At 39.0% G+C, this 20,106-nt stretch overlaps 1 protein-coding gene across 1 annotated transcript; it reads left to right on the top strand.

Moving 5' to 3' along the window:
• The first annotated feature begins 2,133 nt into the window (after positions 1-2,133).
• Positions 2,134-18,211, top strand: METTL4 (methyltransferase 4, N6-adenosine). Its single transcript, XM_074146729.1, has 9 exons — positions 2,134-2,201; positions 2,335-2,773; positions 3,960-4,022; positions 6,449-6,815; positions 8,155-8,224; positions 10,111-10,285; positions 10,450-10,556; positions 11,173-11,261; positions 18,066-18,211. Exons 2-9 carry the CDS (start codon positions 2,342-2,344, stop codon positions 18,209-18,211), a joined length of 1,449 nt encoding a protein of 482 aa, XP_074002830.1. The 5' UTR covers positions 2,134-2,201; positions 2,335-2,341.
• The last annotated feature ends 1,895 nt before the right edge of the window (positions 18,212-20,106 follow it).

Below are 20,106 nucleotides of genomic sequence, written 5' to 3'. Positions count from 1 at the left end.
GATTTTACAAATGATCTCACATTTGTAAAATCATAGCACAACATATCATAGCACAACAACTGGAAAGCTTATTCTAAGATAACATTATGGCTATCTTCAGACTACACACACAAAATATAAACGAAACTGGAGGTTTCAGTGGTATTAAAAGGGATTTTGAGGTAAATAGAATTAACTATGCAAAAAATGCCAACTTTTGTGCTCCATAGACGACCTATTTTATTTGTAGGGTGGATTCGAATGACTGAATTCTAACTAAATGAAAAACCTTCATTACAAACATTACCAAAACACGTTATCAATATAAATTGTGTTTCACAATCACACTTCTAGTTCTACTTCTCACAAACCATGACAGAAGTTTAGCTTAGACCCACTTCATAGAATCATCTAGGTTAGAAAGGACTTTTAAGAACATTGAGTCCAAACATCAACCTAACACTGCCAAAACCACCAGTAAATCATGTCCCTCAGCACCACACCTACCCATCTTTTAAACACCTCTAGCTATAGCAATTCAACCACTTCCCTGGGCAGCCTGTTCCACTGTTTGATAAGCCTTTCTGTGAAGAAATTTTTCCTAACATCCAATCTAGATTATCTCCAGAGATCCCTTCCAATACCATATCAGTCTGTAATTGTGTAAACCTCCCTGGCACAACTTAAGGTAGTTTCCTCTTGTCCTATCACTTGTTACTTGGGAAAAGAGATCAACACCCACCTCTCTACAACCTCCTTTCAGGCAGCTGTAGAGAGCGATAAGGTCTCCCCTTAGCCTCCTTTTCTCCAGGCTAAACAACCCCAGTTTCCTCAGCTGCTCCTCATAAGATTTATTCTCCAGACCCTTCACCAGCTTTGCTGCCCTTCTCTGGACACACTCCAACACCTCAATGTCTTTCTTGTAGTGAGGGGCCCAGAACTGGACACAGTACTCGAGGTGGGGCCTCACCAGTGCCGAGTACAGGGGGACGATCACTTCCCTAGTCCTGCTGGCCACGCTGTTCCTGATACAGGCCAGGATTCAGGGCGGTTTATCCATGACCTCATTTTCTCTGGAGAAAGAAGCTGTATTCTTCCATCACTTGACCAGGAATCCACCGCAGACGAAACAAATTATTTTCGTAAACGCACCAAATGACTAGTTTAAAGAGCAGAGTCAGCTGGAGCCGACACGCCACCATAAACAAGGCTTTCCCCCGGTGCGCAGCCAACGGCCCTCCCAGGGGCCGGCGGGGCAGTACCTGCCGGCCACCACCCGTCTCACAGGCGCCGACGCCAGCGTTGTCGCCACCGCCCCCCTCCCTTCCTCTCTCCCTCAGCGGGGAGGGCCCGCGCCCCGGAGAGACCCATCCCAACAGCCCAGTCGTTACCGTTAACGACGCCGACGCCCGTCTCCGAATTTCAAATCCGCCCGCCGACTTACGTCACGCAGCGCGCCACGTCGCGACAAAGCGGCAGCATAAGGAGTGACGGCGACGCGGGGGAGAAGGGGTTGCCGTCACTTCCGCTGGCCTGGCTGCTAACCTACTGAGCCCCTTGATTCTCCCGGAAGTTCTTAGGAGCAAAGGTCGTGTCCGTACAACAATATGGCGGTGTCCACATGGGCCGCAGAAGCGGCGGTAGGTGCGTGAGGTGCTACCGTGCTATGCCGAGCCCCGAGGCTTCTCTCCGGCCGCTGCAAGGGGCGGAGGCAGAGGGCGGCCGCCTCCCTACCCACCCCGTAACGGCTTCGAACCGCCGCGCAGCTCCTCCCCTCCGGCTCCATGGGGCTTGTGTCCGCCGTGGCGGTGAGGAGGGGGCTGCTTTTCCCGCAGGCCGCTCTTGCCGCCGAGCGGTGGTGGGACGTGGCTGGGGAGTGGGGTCTGGGGACAAAAACCGGGCTTCCAGGCCCTGTGTACCTGCGGGGTACCCCCGGGGCCTGGCCTCTGCGGCTCTGGTGCTGCAGCTGCCCCTCTGCTTGTGTTGCTCCTTCTGAGGGTTTGTATAATTGCTGTGTCACGGTGCTATTTTCGAACTTGTTAGAAGAATCCTCTTAGAGTAAGCTTGTACAGTGTAAAATTATAAAAACTTATTTAAAATTTTCTTAATATAAAAAGGTGAAACGGGGATGCAACAGAAGTCATAGGAGGGAAACCAGCTGAAGTCAGAAGTTTCTGTGGTGTGTCCTGTGCGGGCATGGCAATGTCTGTCAGAAGATAGGTGCTACTTTAATAAACGGTGGTAAGTCTGAAAAGTGAGCTCTTAAAAAAAAATTCCCGCAGGAGGAGTTTGCTCGAGGAAGTGCGCATAATTTCCAGCTACGTTTTCAGAGAGTTGATTTTCCTTCCTGAAAAGAGGAGCTATGATGTCTGTGGTACATCAGCTGACAGCGGGATGGCTCGTGGATCATCTCTCTTTCATCAACCAGTGTGGCTATGAGGTCTGTGACTCCTTTGCATACCCTGGTGGTGTCACTCTTGGTACTTCTGTCACTTCTATTGGAGATTGTCATGCTACTTGTACCTTTGCTGCCACCTCCTCATCGAGAGATGGTACTACTCCTGGTCCTGGAGATACGATAGAAACAAAAGGTAAAACAGCAAGAAAGAGATATGTGTTTCGGGAGGAGTTCTTTGACATTTCTAAACCTCATATAGCTGCAGCTCCTGAGGAGCAGCTACGGCAGGGATGCCCTGAGGTGAGTCTCACAGAAGTAACGGCCAACAGCAAGAGAGAGGAACACTGTGAAGAAACCAAGAGTGGCATCGGAGATTCTGTTGCCAGTGCTAGGAAGGTATGTTCTCCATAACAGTAAACTACGGTAATCCCCTGGTAAATAATATACCATAGAATGGTTTGGGTTGGAAGGGACCTTAAAGATCATCTAGTTCCAACACCCCCCTCTACTATGGGCAGGGGCACCACCCACTAGACCAGGTTGCTCAAAGCCCCATCCAGCCTGATGTTGAACACTTCCAGGGATGGGGCATCCACAACTTCTCTGGACAAACTGTTCCAGTGTCTCACCACCGTCACAGTAAAGAATTTCTTCCAGATGTCTAACCTAAATCACCCCTCTTCCATTTTGAAGCTGTTACCCCTCATCCTATCACTACATGCCCATGCAAAAAGCCCTTCAGCTTTCTTGTAGGCCCCCTTCAGATACTGGAAGGCTACTATAAGGTCTCCCTAGAGCTTTCTTTTCTCCAGATAAACCAACCTCAACTCTCTCAGCTTGTTAGCCACTAACATTGTCTTGCACATTTCAGTTTCTTGAGGTTATGTAGGTGAGCAGGAACTTTTCCACAATGATTCCAAGATGCATGGAAAATGTAAGCACTTGTGAGGATATGCTTCTGTCCCTTGTGTCAGTAACGTGCATCCTGTGACTCAAAAGCAGTGGGTTGCTCACAAAATACTGATTTTGTTTGTGATCAGGCACTTGAGCTGAAACTGTGGTAGCTGTCTGGATTGTGGAAATTAACAAGGAGGGAAGCACAGTATGAATTTACTTTCAATACGTAGGTTGTTCTGTACTCTTCATTATGGACCAAAATTAAAATAAGAGTCACAGGTCTAAACCAACAATTGTAATAGTGAATGTCTAGGTAATTTTCTCCTATTATTGGTAAACTGCACTTGGCAGCTGAACAGATGCCTTCTAGCATGGACTCAAAGGAGGCATGAACATGAGCTGTGACATGTACTAGGTATTTTCAGAGCCTAGTGCCATGAGTAACATAACACAACTCTAAGCCTATGTACCTTGAGAATGCCTACAGCAGCCTAGGTATTTTGAGATTGTCTTTTTGCTTATTGGACTTTTAGCTGTGATAGGAAAAGAAGGAGATGGAAAGTTTCCTCTGCTTTAAAAAGAGTTATTTTGCAATTCAGGTATATTTAATTACTTATTTTTTCCTTTCGTCATGCAGTAATATGGTGTGTGTCTTCCCCATCCTCCCCATTTGCTCATTCTGCAGAAACGTAAAAGGAAATGTGTATTCAACCAAGGTGAACTGGATGCTTTAGAATACCATTCAAAGGTAAGTCTGAACAAAAGTATATTTTGCAAGTAAATGATACCTGACTTTGGGCCATGCGTGGAGTGCAAGACATGGTTGCAGACAAGTTCTGTTCTTGTAGCTTGTACCACTAATGGGAAGGTCATCTCTCCAGCTCTTACATGAGTGAGTGCATACAGAGAGCATCTTCTGTGTAGATCTATGCAAAACAAACTAGACGTCAGACTGCAGCTGAGACACTTTGAAGAGCTGGAAGCTGCATTCACAAAATATCTTTTACTGTTATGGTTAACTGAGCATTATATAGTGATGAGCTGAATGTTAGTTGAACAGGATGTGACTGATGTGAAATAGACAGCGTAGCCTGTTCTGAAAATCAACTCATCTTTAGCATATCGGGACAGTATGCTGATATTCAAAGCTTCTCTGAGAAAAGTGCTCCAAGATTTATCACTTCTGCTAATGAGAAGGGATTGTTCCCTCTAACATTTTACATTGTCATACTAAAGGATGATGAATTAATTGGAATTCAGGTCTCTATTTAGGCTCATGTCAGTGAAGTACTGGTGAAGTTACAACTGAATTACATTGTTAATAAATCCTAGAAATGTGATCTGTGGATTATGTTTGATGTATTCTTACTGATTTCCTAAATAGTGATGTGAACCTGAACTAGGACCTATGCTTGCTTTCCTTTGATGAAGATCTTAATTGTATTGAACTTTTTTGTTTAATTCTGTTCCTCTTGGACTGTATTTAAATGACTAAATTTTTCTTCTTTTACATAGCAACAATTTTGTAGTAAACATGTACAGGTTGCTATGACACAGTGTAAAGGTCCTGTAATTATTGTTGTGAATACGCCATGCCTGTGCAGAATCACCTTAAAGGAGAGAACTTTGGAGTTCAGCATCCAACATAGGCTTATGAGCATGAAAGCCTTTAAGCTAAAATAAAGTCATTCAACAGTAGGAATAAGGGAAGAAATGAAGAGAAGATGTTTGATGTCTGGAGGCCTGTGTAACTTCAAATGATTTTTTGGCGAATATGCAAAAAAGACACAGTTTTGAAAAATTTGTGATCCCAGTTGGCCTCTGATACCATTCACAGATTAGAATGTATTGGTTTTTAATGTATTTGTAGTGTTAAAAGTTGGCTAGTCAATTCAGATTATTTTGGTACTTATTCATATATTTAGAATAATTTTCAAAAAAACCCCCAACAACTGCATATTTGTCTCTGCCAGTGAAAGTAGGCATTGAATCCATTTATCAATTTCAGTTGGAGTCAACATAGGGAACAGTACAAAATATGCTAAATTCCTTCAGCAGCCATTTGTTAAAACTACTGTTTAAATTGCTTGATAGTCAAGAGGCTTTGTCCACCTGCTAATTAACACATGGGTGTAAGAAGAAAAGCCATCTTCAGTAATTCAGCTGTACAACTTGCAGTATTGCTAAAAACATAGTTATTAATTCTGTTAAAGCAGTATCAACTTTTACTATGACAAACCTAGGTACTAAAAAATTATGACTCTGTCCCCTCAGATATCTTGATGGTGGTGCTATTAAAGAAAACATGAAAAAATTATAAATTCCTCCCCCCCATTTATTTGGAAATTGTAATAAGGAATATTTTGTAAAAGCATCTTGTAAAGTTGAGGATTCCATAATTGGGAGCTTTAGAACTCATAAGTATTTGAAACCTTTGATAAAACTACTGTAACTGGCAATATCACTATTCTAAATGAACAAAAATGCTTCATTGGTAATTAAAACTCATAAAGATTCAATGATTTGGGAATAAACTAGGTCTCTCAACTTTGCTAAGAGAGGGTGCCGAAGTGAATGAGACTGTATATAGATCCAAGAATCTTGTCTTCCTGGACTCACTGGCAGATTGTTTGAGAGGCATGTCACTTAGAAAAGTTGCAAAATCAAATTCTAATAACTTAGTTTGATTAACTTATTGTACTTCAATGTTACTTTTAAAATGCATAAACTATTGTTTTTTGAATTGAATTGTAATATAGAAAAATACTGATTTTTAGATCCCAGTATACATCCCAATTAAAAATATGTTTATGGGCACAGTAACCCAAAATTAGACTAAAGTTTGAATTTATACTTCAAATTATTGCTTTGAATTTTTTTGTTTGGAACAATAATATTCCACCTCTATTGTCTGTGAAATGTTTTATTCACTAATTTCTCACTCTTTCTTTATCCCGGCTTCTAATTATTGCCACTTTACCAAAAAAACCAACAAAAGTTAGGATGGCCTCATTAGCGTGCCCTTGTAGTTTTTGAGTCAATGTTCTCAGTATTTGGGAAGGATCGTTTTCCCACTCTGCAAGGTGAAAATGTTTTGATTTCTGTCTCATTGCCTGATCAAGTAGATGCTTGAAAGATCATTTCTTTTTCTCATGATTCCTTATGACCATACAGGTCAGGAAGCTCATTTGGGAAGGCACTTTGCATTTAGTCCAAGAAGGACTCAAAAGTGGTTTTCTTCACCGTGCTACTGCAGAACTCAGTTGCAGGAAGAATGTTGTTCCTGGACACATTGGCTGTGGGTTGGCTGAATTATGTGAAATGGCAAAGCAGCTTCCAGCTGTGAATGAAAGCGACCATCAAGCTGTACATTTGCTAGATGATGAAATCTCCGTTCCAGAGCAGGACTTGCTTTCATGCGTTACGGAAAACAGCTCAAGCAGTGCAAAGATAGTTGTGTTAATGGGGCAGAAGTACTTGGTGCCACCAAAAAGCAGTTTCCTTTTATCTGATATTTCATGTTTACAGCCCCTGCTGAACTGTAAGTATCTCTAGGCATTAGAATTTAGCACTTCTGTCCTGCCTCAGAAGGGCAATTAACATCAAGATAACTAAGGGCTCGATGAATAGATTTTAATATACAGTATCACACTGATAGAAATATCACTTTGAAAGCTTGCAGCAACATTTCTTAACTTTGTGCAAATGGGTTTTCAAAGGAATCTTGAATGGTTAGGAGCTCATGTCATGAGGGGATTATCTGTCTCCAGAGGCTCCTTTAAAAATCTCAGCCACAGCATTTTACATGAAGCCCAAAATACGGCATTTTGTGGGCATGTTCTGAGCCACTGTGAGTATGGAAGTCACATAAATGCACTAAATTGGTATTAGCTGTGCTGCTTAGTCCCTGTTTTGCAGGACAAGGCTTTAACATAGGTAAATCTATGCTGCTGGGGCAGTGTTCCTTCTGTCTTGACTTTTAGCTAGATTAGACCATGGGAGAGAGATGAGATTATGTACCTTAAAGCAAGGATATCCCTTACAGACTCATCCTGTTCAGTGGCAGAGTCAATTTAGATAGGCATGAACTGATTGTGAAACCAACCCCAGTGTCCCTCAGAGAAGCTGCTGCACCCAGCTGGACGTGAACACCACTTTAGCAAGAACATGAGTAGTGAACATGAGTTGACTTCTTAGCTGCTACACCTCATAGCTGAGAGTTATTGGGAAATATAAAATTGAAGAGTCCTGTTCTTTCATGTATATTCTATCCTCCAACTAAAGTAAATCCGGCTTCTCCCATGAAAACTCTTTCAGTTCTCTTTCTCTTGTCCCTTAATTTCCATTTCACACTCTGGGTCTAGCTCTCTGTTTCTCTTCACCTCCAGTATTGCAAAACACAGTTTTCCAGCGCTGGTTTGGAGCTCTGTGTGTTCTAGTCGGCCTGATGGAAGATCAAACAAGACAGGAATCTTGTGTTCAGGGCTGCAGCCTTTCTTTCAGCTGGCTGCCTTATTAAATAGCCGCTGGTAGGAAGCTAAAACAAATTTTCATGTTTGAGACTTGTGCTCTGCTATCAGTTTTTTTCTGAAAGTCCCCAAGATGTTCAAAATTTCTTGGGCACAGATCACATAAACGTCTTTTCCTTAGGTTAATCAGCCTAAAAATATCTGAAGTATATGATTATCTGGATTAAAACAAGCATGCTAGAAGCCTTTTACCTTCTTATTTGGAAAGAACAGAAGAAAGTTGTGGGTTTGCTGCATAATTGGCTCTTTAAGTGTTGTCTGAATGTGAGTAGCTAAGCCTTTATAAGTTTTAACTAGTAGACTTATTTTAAGACTAATTTACAGGCTTTTTTTTGTAATTTCACTTCCCAGACAAGAAAAAATATGATGTAATTGTGATTGATCCACCATGGGAGAACAAGTCCATTAAAAGAAGTAACAGGTAAATCTTATTTTAAAATCAAACAAACGTTTTTGTTCTAGCTTACATTTTATTATAAATTAACATTTTGATATACTGATGCAATCCAAGACCGATATAACTGTGAGACTGTATCTTAAACTAGCAAATGTTCTGGCATGTGCCTACCTTCAAGTCTATGAAATGTCTTGGGGATTTCACTGAAATGGCTTGGATACTTTGCCTACAAAATGTTTGCAAGAGTAGATCTTAAATTACCAAACTGGTGAGAGAATGTTAGTTCTTGACACTTAAAAGGAAAGCCTGGAATCAACTGTTTTGTAAGGCCCAGATCATGCAGATATTAATTTGAAATTAATAGGTTTACTTTAGTGGGCATAAACCTAGATAAATGTGTATTTCTAGGACTGAGGTCCAATTTAGAAGTTTTAGTTTTTTAATTTTTTTTTTTTAAATTTGAGTTGTAGTTTGAGCTTCGGTCTGATGGGTAGAAGAGAGGAAGTGATGATGCAGCAGTAAAATCCTCAAGTGCAATAGGAACTTTCTGAGTACTGTAGTTTATGAAGTCATTAACTTAAAATTTTATGGGCTTCCTTCTCCACTGAGTAACATCAAGCTTATGCCAGTAGAGCTCTTTTGATTACCATAGAATTGTATCCATGTGAAAGAAGGGTGGGCAGGAATTATATCCTTACAACTTTCTAGAATAATGTCTATTGTAGCTTTGAAGCTTGTTAAGAAGACATAATTTGAAGATGCAGGGACTGATTAGTAGGCTTTACTTTGAAAGCCCTACAGAAACCTCTAGAAATCCATAGTTAAACTCATTCAAGTGTTTTTCTTAACTATGTAAGTTACTCAAAGAAAAACTGTGGTTATTCACAGGCATGAATTAGGCAGTAAGACCCTCTTTCCCTTACAAAATAAAGGGAATAGGTGGAAGAGCTATTGCTGCTGTTACTTACCTTGTTAACGGCTAATCTTTGTTAAGCATTTCACATCTGGGTTGTGAATCTTGTTTTCTCTAGGCAGTCTGATCCAGGAGGTATTTTGGATTTTATCCTTGTTACCTGTTTCCCACAGTTGTTCTCACTGTTGCACTGTATAGGGATCTCAGCCACCTGGACTGGCTTTCTGTTCCAGTAGGTGGTATGCCAATGTTTTTGATGCTGCAAGGTGTAGGTTCCACAAATTGCAACTGATTAAGTGTGTAGAATAGCATCGTGAGAAAAATGGTAGAACGGGACACAATCTGTATTCATCGATGTAGCGTATAGTTAGCTCAAAAATGTGCAAAACTCTTCTGAGTAACCTAGAGAACTTTTGCCATGAATGGTAATTTAAAAACAATGAGTAACTTCTGCAAATAATTGGAGAACTGATTACTCTTTTATGACCTTTTAACTTGTCAGTCAAGTTAGTGTTTCCCTTGCACTTTTAAATGACTCACTTGTCATTTTCATTCAGAAGAGAGATTGGTTATTATGAAAAGTGAATAATGTTACAATGACTGAAGAGCTACTTTTCACTAAATAGCTTTGTTCTGGCCTGAAGATGAGAGTATTGAATTACATATGATAGTTCTTAAATTAAACACGAGCTTTTAAATTAAATGTGGGCTTTTAGACTTCTTCAGAATCACAACTCATAATACTTTATTTGGGGGAATAGTAGAAATATGCAGTTAAAGGTTCTGCTCAGTAAAACTTAAGTACATACGCTAATGATTTTATATCAGAATCTATCAGATATGGCCACTGGGTGTCAGCCTTGACCCATTTTTATGACTGGTCAGGAGATAATTCTTTAAATACCTTGGCTGTGTAGTTTCTTTATCCATTTGTGTTGCTTTGCAGTTTTTGTATTTGGTATACGCTAACTTGGTTTCTCACTGTACCGGCATATAGATACAGCTACTTGTCTTCATGGCAAATCAAGCAGATTCCTGTACCAGCACTCGCTGCTCCAAATTGCCTTGTAGTCACATGGGTTACTAATAGACAGAAACACTTACGGTTTGTTAAGGATGAACTGTATCCTCATTGGTCTGTGAAGACACTTGCTGAGTGGCACTGGGTAAAAGTAAGTTCTCAATTTGTTTTGTTGCTTTCTTGAAGACTGAGAGGGCTTGCACTATACACTTTATATTCTTATAATTTGTCTATTTATTATCATGTCAAAGAAAATGTCTCAAAAAATTGTGAATGAAAATCTTCCACTGTGTATTTTTAACTCCTTTATGTCAGATTACTAGAGCTGGAGAATTTGTATTGCCTTTGGATTCTTTACACAAAAAGCCCTATGAAGTTCTTATATTGGGGAGAGTACAAGGAGATGTAGAGGAAGCCTTAAGGTATGCCAGGATATTTATGGTAAATGTCTTTTTGAGGCTGCTAGGATTCTCTTTGTATACATCACTTGTTCATTATATAATATAATGTCCCAAAATCTTCTCTTGGTGTCATCTTTTGGCTGATTTTTGGACCCAAAAATAGCTTTACTAACTTTGGGATGAGGGAGTGCTTTAGTGAGATTGAAGGGTGGAAATCCTTGTCTGTTCCTTGTATCTGTCTGTGTTGGGGAACAGGCTTACGTAAAGCCTTGTGGATGGGACTTAGTTTGCTGACAGGTTCTCTTGGACCATGAGTCCTTGGCACAGGCTGGTGCCCTTTTGGGGATGCTGATATTTTTCTACACATGAAAACATACAGGCCTATGTTGTTTGTTCTCAATGGCTTTGTATGGCTATTGTTAACCACATTTTCTATAGTCTTAGTGATTTCATAAACTGTCCTTTTATGTATTATGGCTAAGCAACACCTAACTTCCCTTCAACTTACCTGAAGTTTGGCTGTGAATGAGCATTCTGTGTGTTACCTCCTATCTGATGTAGCTCTGTGAGACCTGCAGCATCACATTTGGTGGTATTCATTCTCATATGCCTTTTCTTGTTCTGATTTATGCAACAGGAAATCTGAAGATGTACTTCCAATTCCAGAACATAAGTTAATTGTCAGCATACCTTGCAGTCTGCATTCACATAAACCCCCTCTTACTGGTACGTTTTGTTTTGTTGTGTAATATTTCTGTAGGGCGTTGGACTTGGATGTCTGAAATGATGTACCTAGAATGTGATACCTTTATATATGAAGTGCCTAAATTTCCCATATGCCAAGCAATTTTGCTCAACAGGACTTGTGATTCCTCAACATTTCTAAAAATGTCAGGCCCCTAAGTTTTTGTCTCTAAAAATGGATATGAAAAGTACAGCTTCAAGCATTGTGTGCATGTTTTGGGTAGACACGTAAACAAAAGTTGCTTTTTTTTAAATTTGTGTTTTAAATGCTGCAGGAACAGTTTGCAGATACTGTATCTATGAAGTTATGCTAAATGACCTAAAGTGCCTGGGGAGGGGGGGGGGAGCTTTGGGAATATATAAAATAGGATATGTTCTACCTGGTTAATAAAAGCTGAAACCTCTTTCTTTATTATGTCATCCTGAAAGAAATGTTTTTATTTCTGCATGACCTGCTTATACGTTTGCAGTACAGTTGTGTTTTTAAATCCAAAATCTTAATTATTTTAAAATTATTAACAACAGGCAACAAATAAGGCATGCCCTGCTTGGTTCTGAGGAGCTGTGTTTGATTTACTGAAATCGATGCAGTAACTCCAACCAGCCAGTTACTGTGGGTATGAATTCAACTTTTCAGAGTTTTGTCCAAAGGATTTGAAGACTTCTGTGTGATACCTTACCTTTTACACATTGTTCTGGGGCAAGCTTACTTTGACTAATTTCATCAATAGAAATTCATATTTCCTCCATCATTATAGCACCTGAGTGCCTTACAATGCTATGTAAGAATTAAATACCTCTCACAAAAACAGTTTCATCCTCCTCCAAGGGGAAAACTCATGAAGAATCTGCAGATATTCCTGGTGCACGTGGTGCTATGTACTCACATCAGAAAAGGCAAGTAGAGGAGAAGCATAATGGTGGAGAGGAAAGACATCACAGTTTGCTTCACGCTTTCCTTTTTCTCTTCCAAAATTTCAGCTAGGAAGAAATTTCTTCAGAAAAATTTCAGTTAGGAAGCTGATCTGGACAGTTGTTACACATTCAGGGATGCTTTAAAATTTGTATTTTGGGCTTGTATTTATTAAATTAATGTACATGTACATACGCCTCTTCAAAAACTAGAGAAGACATACTTTGGTTAACTAAAATAAGTTTAAAATAATAGGCAATTCTAGGAGGATCTTTTTGCAGTTCTGAAGCCACATCTTTAAGAATTAGGGTTACAGCAGGAAGTATATGTATTTATTTAAGCTGATGAATGGTGGGATAATGATTTGTGAGGCAGCCACCTAGGGCCTCTTCAGAAAACCAATAGTTAGCAGCACACTCGGACACAAACAGGAAACTTGTGAGCTATCGAAGGGTACAAAACAGCAGCTTGTATGTATTACAGAGAATTCTAGTGCCAGAATGGGCCTCAGAACAATTCTTTCATAGGGCAGAATCTAGGCACCATTATGGGGAAATCTTTATAAGTTATGATCCTGAATGGGTTTTGAAAGAAATTGCCTCTGCTAATTTACATATTTCTTGAGTCTTTACTTGAATGCTGAGATTTGATACCATTGTGCAGCATTTATGTTTCTATTTGAAAAATTAATTTGCTGTTGAGCAACGTCAGCAACTTAGAAGGTTTTTACAAAATTCCATGTGTATCCTACAGTTTCAGCAGCTCCATTCAGAACATGATTATGGCGTGAAAAGGTAGACGAAAAGCTAATTGCTGATGCTTTGACTTCAGTGTTGTAAAAGGGTATCGCTTTCATGATCGGACAGTGTTCTCAAGCGGCCAGTAGAGAGAGCAGCTGAGCTGCATCCTAGAGTGGTTCAAAAGAAATTGGAACAGAAGCAGAGATTTGGCAATGGGGGAGAAGGACACTTGATGAGTCACGCACATTCTTTATGCTTTGTTTAAGTAGTAACAAAGCCAAAAATATTAGTATTTACTGATGCTGTCTGGCACTTTTATTTCTTGTTACTATTGTAAAGGCTGTATGTTGGTACATATGTAGCCACTTAATGACTGATTATAACAGTTTATCTCTCTGGGGGAAGAGAAAGATGTAAATTAAAGTAAGCCATCAAAAAGAGATATTTGGGTTCCTACAGTGCATTTAACCATGAAATTGCAACTGTAGGGGTTTTTGGTGATGCATGTGCTGTGTTCAATGCTTAGAGCTTTAATATGTCATTGTAAATGTACTTAAAATTTCATTTTAACACATTTGCATAAAGAAGCTTATTACTTCTGGTTCTGGTTCACATAACAGCAGGTTTTCTTCCTAATTCAATTCAATATTGCTCTTAGAAGACGTAGAAGGTACTCTGTTATACAGACGATGTGAAGTAATGGAGAACTTCAGACATCTTTTTTCCTTTTCCTGTTTTATAGATTCTTCTTGTTATAGCCATTTCTCCTTCAATTTTTAAGTATGTACATCTATGGCTAGAAAATAATATAGAGTGTGCCTAAAAACATTGGAATTGATTCTTGGCTGTGTTCTAGACAATTTGTATATCTCCAGTAGAAGAGTGTGATGGTAAATCTTTGGAACTCCCTTCACCTGTAGCAACCCTGGCTTGTTAGGCTGTGTTATAAAAGTGTTCTTGGAAGTAAAAAGAAGTAAATGCCTTCTGTGCACCTTGTGGGGTATTACTTTTAGACTAATTGATAGGTCCATCAACATCTAGGTTGAACGTTAAGCTCAGATGCAGATATGTGAAGCCATCTTTGTGCTGAGTTTCATGTCTTTTTCTGGTCCTACTCTGTTCAAGGATTAGGCAAACTGGGCCATAATTGCAAACCCTTTTGAAGGGTTACTATGAAATGAGTTCAGTCCTATGCTTTGTGCGTTGTATGGCTCACAAATCAAACAGTAAAAAGCCAACAAAGTAATTTTCACTTTTTGTATCCTATTTGGCAGGCAGAGCTTGCTTTTTAGGTAACGGAAGTTCAAAAGATAAGGGGAAGCTGTTGCTTGTTTCAAAAGCGATTCCTCTTTTTGCTTATCTAAACATTTTTAGCAGCGTGCATCTTCAATACATGTTTGGGATTAAGAGTAAGCAGGTGTGGCAGGTATCCTGCCTGACTACTGGATTGTACTTGAGAAGGAAGTGGGTTTTCCAGAAGACCAGTTTTATATCTACCAGCCGACTTTGTGCTGACTTTGTGTGTCCTAGGGCACTAAATGCCCAAGTATAGGTGCCTGTGTTGCTCTCATAGTATTTACTATACCTGCAAGTGATAAAGAATAATCTATTTATCGTGTATTTAAGCTATTTATTGTCAGTGGTATCTGTAAGCAGATGTAAGTAAATGTTGTTGGTGGGTTTCTTTGTTGTTGATGTTTTTTTTTTTTTTTTTAAATCTATTCCTATTGTAGAAAAACTTTATATTTGATCTTTCTACTGATGAAGATCCTCTAACTTGTTGTCAGAGGAAAAATCTCCAGAGTTTGCTTAAGGGCTGCAACTCAGATCTATGTGTGTTAAGATAGCCTTCTGGTGATATAAAAGCCTAACAAAGAAGCTATAAATTACAGCTTGAACACTGACTTTTCCTATTTTAAGGAAACCAGTGTAATGAGATTTTATGCCAACAAAATACAGCCACATTATTGCCCTCTTGATATGGTAATTTTGATTGCAGTGGAAGTTGCTGCCTGATGTGATTATGTAAATACCTACAATCTAGCAATGAAAAATCATACTATAATGTGATCTTGAATTATATGTAATGTCTCTGCTTTTTAAAAAAAAGCTCTGACTTAAAAAAGACACCCCCCCCCCCCCTCTGGCAACAGGAGAGGGGAACATTCCTGGGACTTCCTTTTTAAATTCTTTAACCAAATCGATTGAAAGATTGGCACAACCTTCCTGCCTTTGCTGAACTGATCCGTTTTTTGGCTACCTCTTTTTTGCTTTTTGGGGAACCAGTCTTTGAGGTTGGTCGAATCTCCTAAGTCTGCTTTTAAAATTTGTTCTGTTAGGCATGGATGTATTTGGTGCTTAGTAAAACTGCTTTTGATTACTGGACTTCGTGCTGTGATGATGTTTTTAATCTATACATTTTAAGAACAAATGTCAACATTACTAATGTGCTTTTAATGAAATTTTGTTACCCAAATAATTGCTTCCTCTATTTAGAAGCCTGTATAAAGCACAAAATAGTTCTCTTTTGGTTTTACATGGAGGGTAGAAAAAAGTCATATAAAGCCTGACTCTGCAGTAAGCTCTGCATGATCTCATGCTCATTAGGGTCAAAAAGATATCCTACAGATGTGGGGATCTGCTCACAGAGAGCTTATTGAAAGCTTTGGAGCTTTGCTTTCAGTGGTCTCTTCCTTCTCTTCTGTGGAGAAAGTACAACCTCCTGTAACATGGGTTTTCTTAGACGATCAAGAGAATAGATTTTTGGAAGACTTTTGTTAAAGTCATAAAATCATAGAATGGTTTGAGTTGGAGGGGACCTTTAAAGGTCATCTAGTCCAACCCCCCCTGCAATGAGCAGGGACATCTTCAACTTGATCAGGTTGCTCAGAGCCCTGTCCAGCCTGACCTTGAATGTCTCCAGGGATGGAGCATTTAACACATCTCATGGCAACCTGTCCCAGTGTTTCACCACCCTCATTGTAAAAAATCTTCTTCCTTATGTTGTCTGAATCTACCCTCTTTTAGTTTAAAACCATTGCCACTTCTGTTGCAACAGGCCTTGCTAAAAAGTCCCTCCCCATCTTTCCCGTAGGCCCCCTTTAAGTACTGAAAGGCCACAATAAGGTTTTTCCAGAGCCTTCTCTTCTCCAGGCTGAACAACCCCAACTCTCTCAGCCTGTCTTCATAGGAGGGGTGCTCCACTCCTCTGTGTTGGCAGCAAATTGTGCACAAGAAATCCTTAGCTCAATAAAGAGTGGAAAAAGAACAATAAATTTTACCACTTTTCTTTTTAATATGGTGGGTTTGCAAAATGGTATAATAGCAGCTACTCATAAGTGGTGTCTAATTAGATGAACTCCCGTGACACCCAATAGCAATGTTCAGCGCAGCAAGTTTTCTGTCAGAATGTACATTTTTCCTCTAAACCTCCCAGACTCTTCTCTGCAAATGTTAGATTTGTTTAAACATTTTAGCTTGCCTCTGAAAGAAGCAGGTTTTTAGAATAAGATTCCTGCTGGTAGCAGGATTTTTTAGATTAAAAGCTGCCTTGATCATAACCCATCTGAGACGTTCATTTGACATGTTAAAGATTGGTGAAAGGAGAATAGATTTATATGCCATGCCAAAATACAAGAAAGTCTGGAAACACCTATTACAAAATACTTATGAAAAAGTTTTGAATGGATTTGAGCTCTGGAAGAGGCCATCATGTAGGTAGGAAATGCGTCTGGGGCTGGTTAACCTCAGTAGAAAGTGAAGGGAATGCTCATGTTTCTGCAACAGGAGCAATCCATGACAAGCTCAGCTGGGATCTCACCGGCAGTCTGTGACGGGGAAACTTGATGCAAAAAGTCAGAACTTAGATTGTACCAAAAAAACCCAAAACAAAACCATTCGCTCTCATACTTTGATGTATGCTGATTAGATTTATTTTTGCTTTCTGCAATGATCCTATCTGAAGAGACTGAGTCAAACAGCATAATGTTGGATTTATGACCTGTGTTTTTAAGCTACAGAAATTCAAAAACCACTGGGAGATCTGAACAAAAATGACCAAGATATCCTTTGGAAAAGGAAATGATTTCACAGTTGGCTTTCTTTTGTTCTCAGTCACAAAAATAAAAACTTAACATGTAATTTTTAGTTAGATGGATATGTTTTTTAGTCTTTCTGCCTCTTTTCTGTTGGGTACTCCTTAAGCGTTGGCTTTTTTCATGCATGTTTTTATACGTAATATCTTTGTAGCTATTTTCTGAAATGTAGTTAAGAATTTGTTTGACCCAAGCACAAACTAAACTGCTCTCTGACAAGTAATATGCTTAACAATAAACTGTTTGCAATAATACTTCACAGGTGAAATGCAAGATCTTTTTCTATCACTCCAAGAATGCCAGTCATAATCGGTGACACAATTGATGTTAACGACAGGCATCTATTTATTTGGATTTAAGCAGTAAAAATGCCCAACTGTAGAAGAAATTTGAGATTTATGTTACTGAATGAAAAGACCACAGTTGTATAAATATTTCTTCAGTTGCCAAGTTAGTTTTGGGGAAAGCGAAGTCCCTGCATTTTTATAGTCCTTTTAGCTCTATGCTTATTTAACTGTGTTGTCTCTTAAAACTGTTTCTTGTTTTACGTTTTAACAGTTGTCATAGAAAAAAATGCTTTTATCCCCTTAAAAATGTGGAGGAAAAGAATGTGATCTTAATTAAGGAAAGGATTTATTCATTTATTTTTAGAAATGTTGCCCCTGTATTATAGGGAGTGAGTCTTTAAGAGGTGTTTGGTTGATATTAGTGAAAAATTCAGAACTCATTTATGTAGAGGCTGAAATAAATCCTCATTCCCTTTCTGTAAATGAAAACCAATAAATCAAGGCTATTGAAGGCCTTGACAGTATTGTTCAGAATCTCAAGGGCACTTATTTAAAATGACTTTCTCACTATAAATAGTCCAGGTGTTTGATGAAACCCTTGAAATTAATTTGCTGCCTCTCCCTTTCTTAATGAAACATTCCATTTTTCATCTACTAGCAGCACAGGGGAGATTTTATTTGTTTACTATTGTTATTTGTACCTTTGTCACTGTTGTGATCTTTTTTTTTTTTTTTTTTTTTCTCTTGCACAGCGGTTCTGGCAGAGTTTATCAAGCCAGATGTGGAATGCTTGGAGTTGTTTGCTCGCAACCTACAGCCTGGCTGGACCAGCTGGGGAAACGAAGTTCTGAAGTTTCAGCACATTGATTATTTCACTCTTCTGCAAAATAAAAACTGAGTTGGGTCTTGTAGCTTAATTCTGAAATTCTGCATCTTCCCAGCAGGCTCTTGAACTTGCCTTTATTACTGATGGTGCACCCAGAAGATAACAGAAATAAACCCAATTGCACTTCAGTTAAAATTCTTGAAGTGACAGGATATCTGTTTAATGGTATCTCCATTTGTACAAGCTCGTCCTTTGTTTTGATGATACTGATATATGTTAAAGTCCATCCTTGAGGTTTTTTTCCAAACCTCAGGAAAAGAAAAATATTTTAAAGTATTCTCACTGCAGCTATCAAATCTGAGCATCATGTTACAGTGTTACCCTTGTAATATATTATTTTTAAAGAATGATATGTTATTTTTAAAGAGTGGCAATGGGAGGAAGCAGTTCCGAATTACATATGCTTCCTTAAAGGAGGCTGTTTTTGCAAAACAGTGGATTTTGAACTAAAATACTTATGGAGCCAGTGTATCTTCCTGCATGTTTGTATCTGTCTATCTACCTCAGAGGAAATGAAAGGAGCGGTACTTGTGGTAATTGGCAAATGAACTGTTGACTGACCACATTCTACATAAAATTACACTTTTGAAACAGTCAGCAATTCCGTCTTTCTGTGTATGGTGTTCATTCTTTGAATACATTGTAAATGATGGGTCTCAACATCTTATAAATTCTGCATATGCAGCTGTTAGATTTAACTGAAATTGTAACAGAATGTAAATATTTTAAAAATTCTCTTTCCTTACGTTCATGGAACATTAAAAAGCTGTGCCAGTGAGCTGTATTTTTCAGCTAGCATAAAAATAATATTTTATTTTTTTTAAGAATGGTACACTTTGTTTGTCTTTTGCTGCCCTTAGATTTGCTTTGAAAAATAAAAGGAGGAGACTTAATGAACCCCTGCCACTTACTCACTTGCAGCAGCAGAAGCAGAGCTGCTGGACAAGCTGATTTTCCCAATGGCAAGCTCCTGAGTTCTGACTGACTGATAATGGGGTACAAAATGCATTGCATACCTTCTTTACATTCATTTCCTTTGTGGTAGTCTGATGAGCTGTGAAGGTTTTTACATTAAGCTTTAAACATTAGCAGATTACTTTTTAATACTTTTGTAATGAAAATTAAAAGAAAAACTCGTCAGTGTCTAATTTGCAGACCCAGTTTCTGTATCATCATTCAATTTCACACTTTGCCTATTGGAGCAGTAGAGTTAACAAAACCAGGAAAATGCTTTTTGTCTTTTTTTTTTTTTTTCTTTTCTTTTTCTTCCCTACTAACAGTTAAACATATACTCAAAATAAGGAAATAATGTAACAGTGAAAGTAGTTACCAGGCAAAACACTTCTTGCTGCATGATTTCATTTAGCCTGCATTTTAAACTGTCAGTACACAAGCAACTTTACCTACAAGGGGTAAGATAACTTACTTTAACTACAGGGGATAAGAAGGTTCTTTATTTGCTTCCAGTTTTACAAGATATTCTCTACCTCAAGCTTCTGAGTTCCTAGGCAGAATTCCCCTCCCAAGATGGTCTCGTCCAGTACTAAATAAGTGTATGAGATTTAAGTACGGAATAAATTATAACTGCTGTACATACCTTGTTTTCCCTTTGTACTCTGTAACAGCACAAGAAATGATGATACTGTCTGTTCTACATCCGCTGCTATGAATGGCTCTAGATTATCTTTTAATTGCAAATAAAGGAAAGGGACAAACAGTCTTGGAGAGCAGGAAACCACCTTTCTCCTCCTTTGAGCTAAGCAGCAGAACCCTTCTAAGGGAGTGACTACATTCAAGCTGTTTAAGAATTGATGGCCTATTTAATTTATCTTTTCTGTGGAGTCCCTTTGCAAGTTGCAGCCTTCTAGCCCTTTGTTTTCTGAGCTGCCGTGCTCAGAACCTGACCA

This window comes from Numenius arquata, chromosome 4 (genome assembly GCF_964106895.1).
Source record: "Numenius arquata chromosome 4, bNumArq3.hap1.1, whole genome shotgun sequence".
In the NCBI taxonomy this organism is placed as follows: domain Eukaryota; kingdom Metazoa; phylum Chordata; class Aves; order Charadriiformes; family Scolopacidae; genus Numenius; species Numenius arquata.
This window is presented reverse-complemented; position numbering and strand designations above follow the sequence as displayed.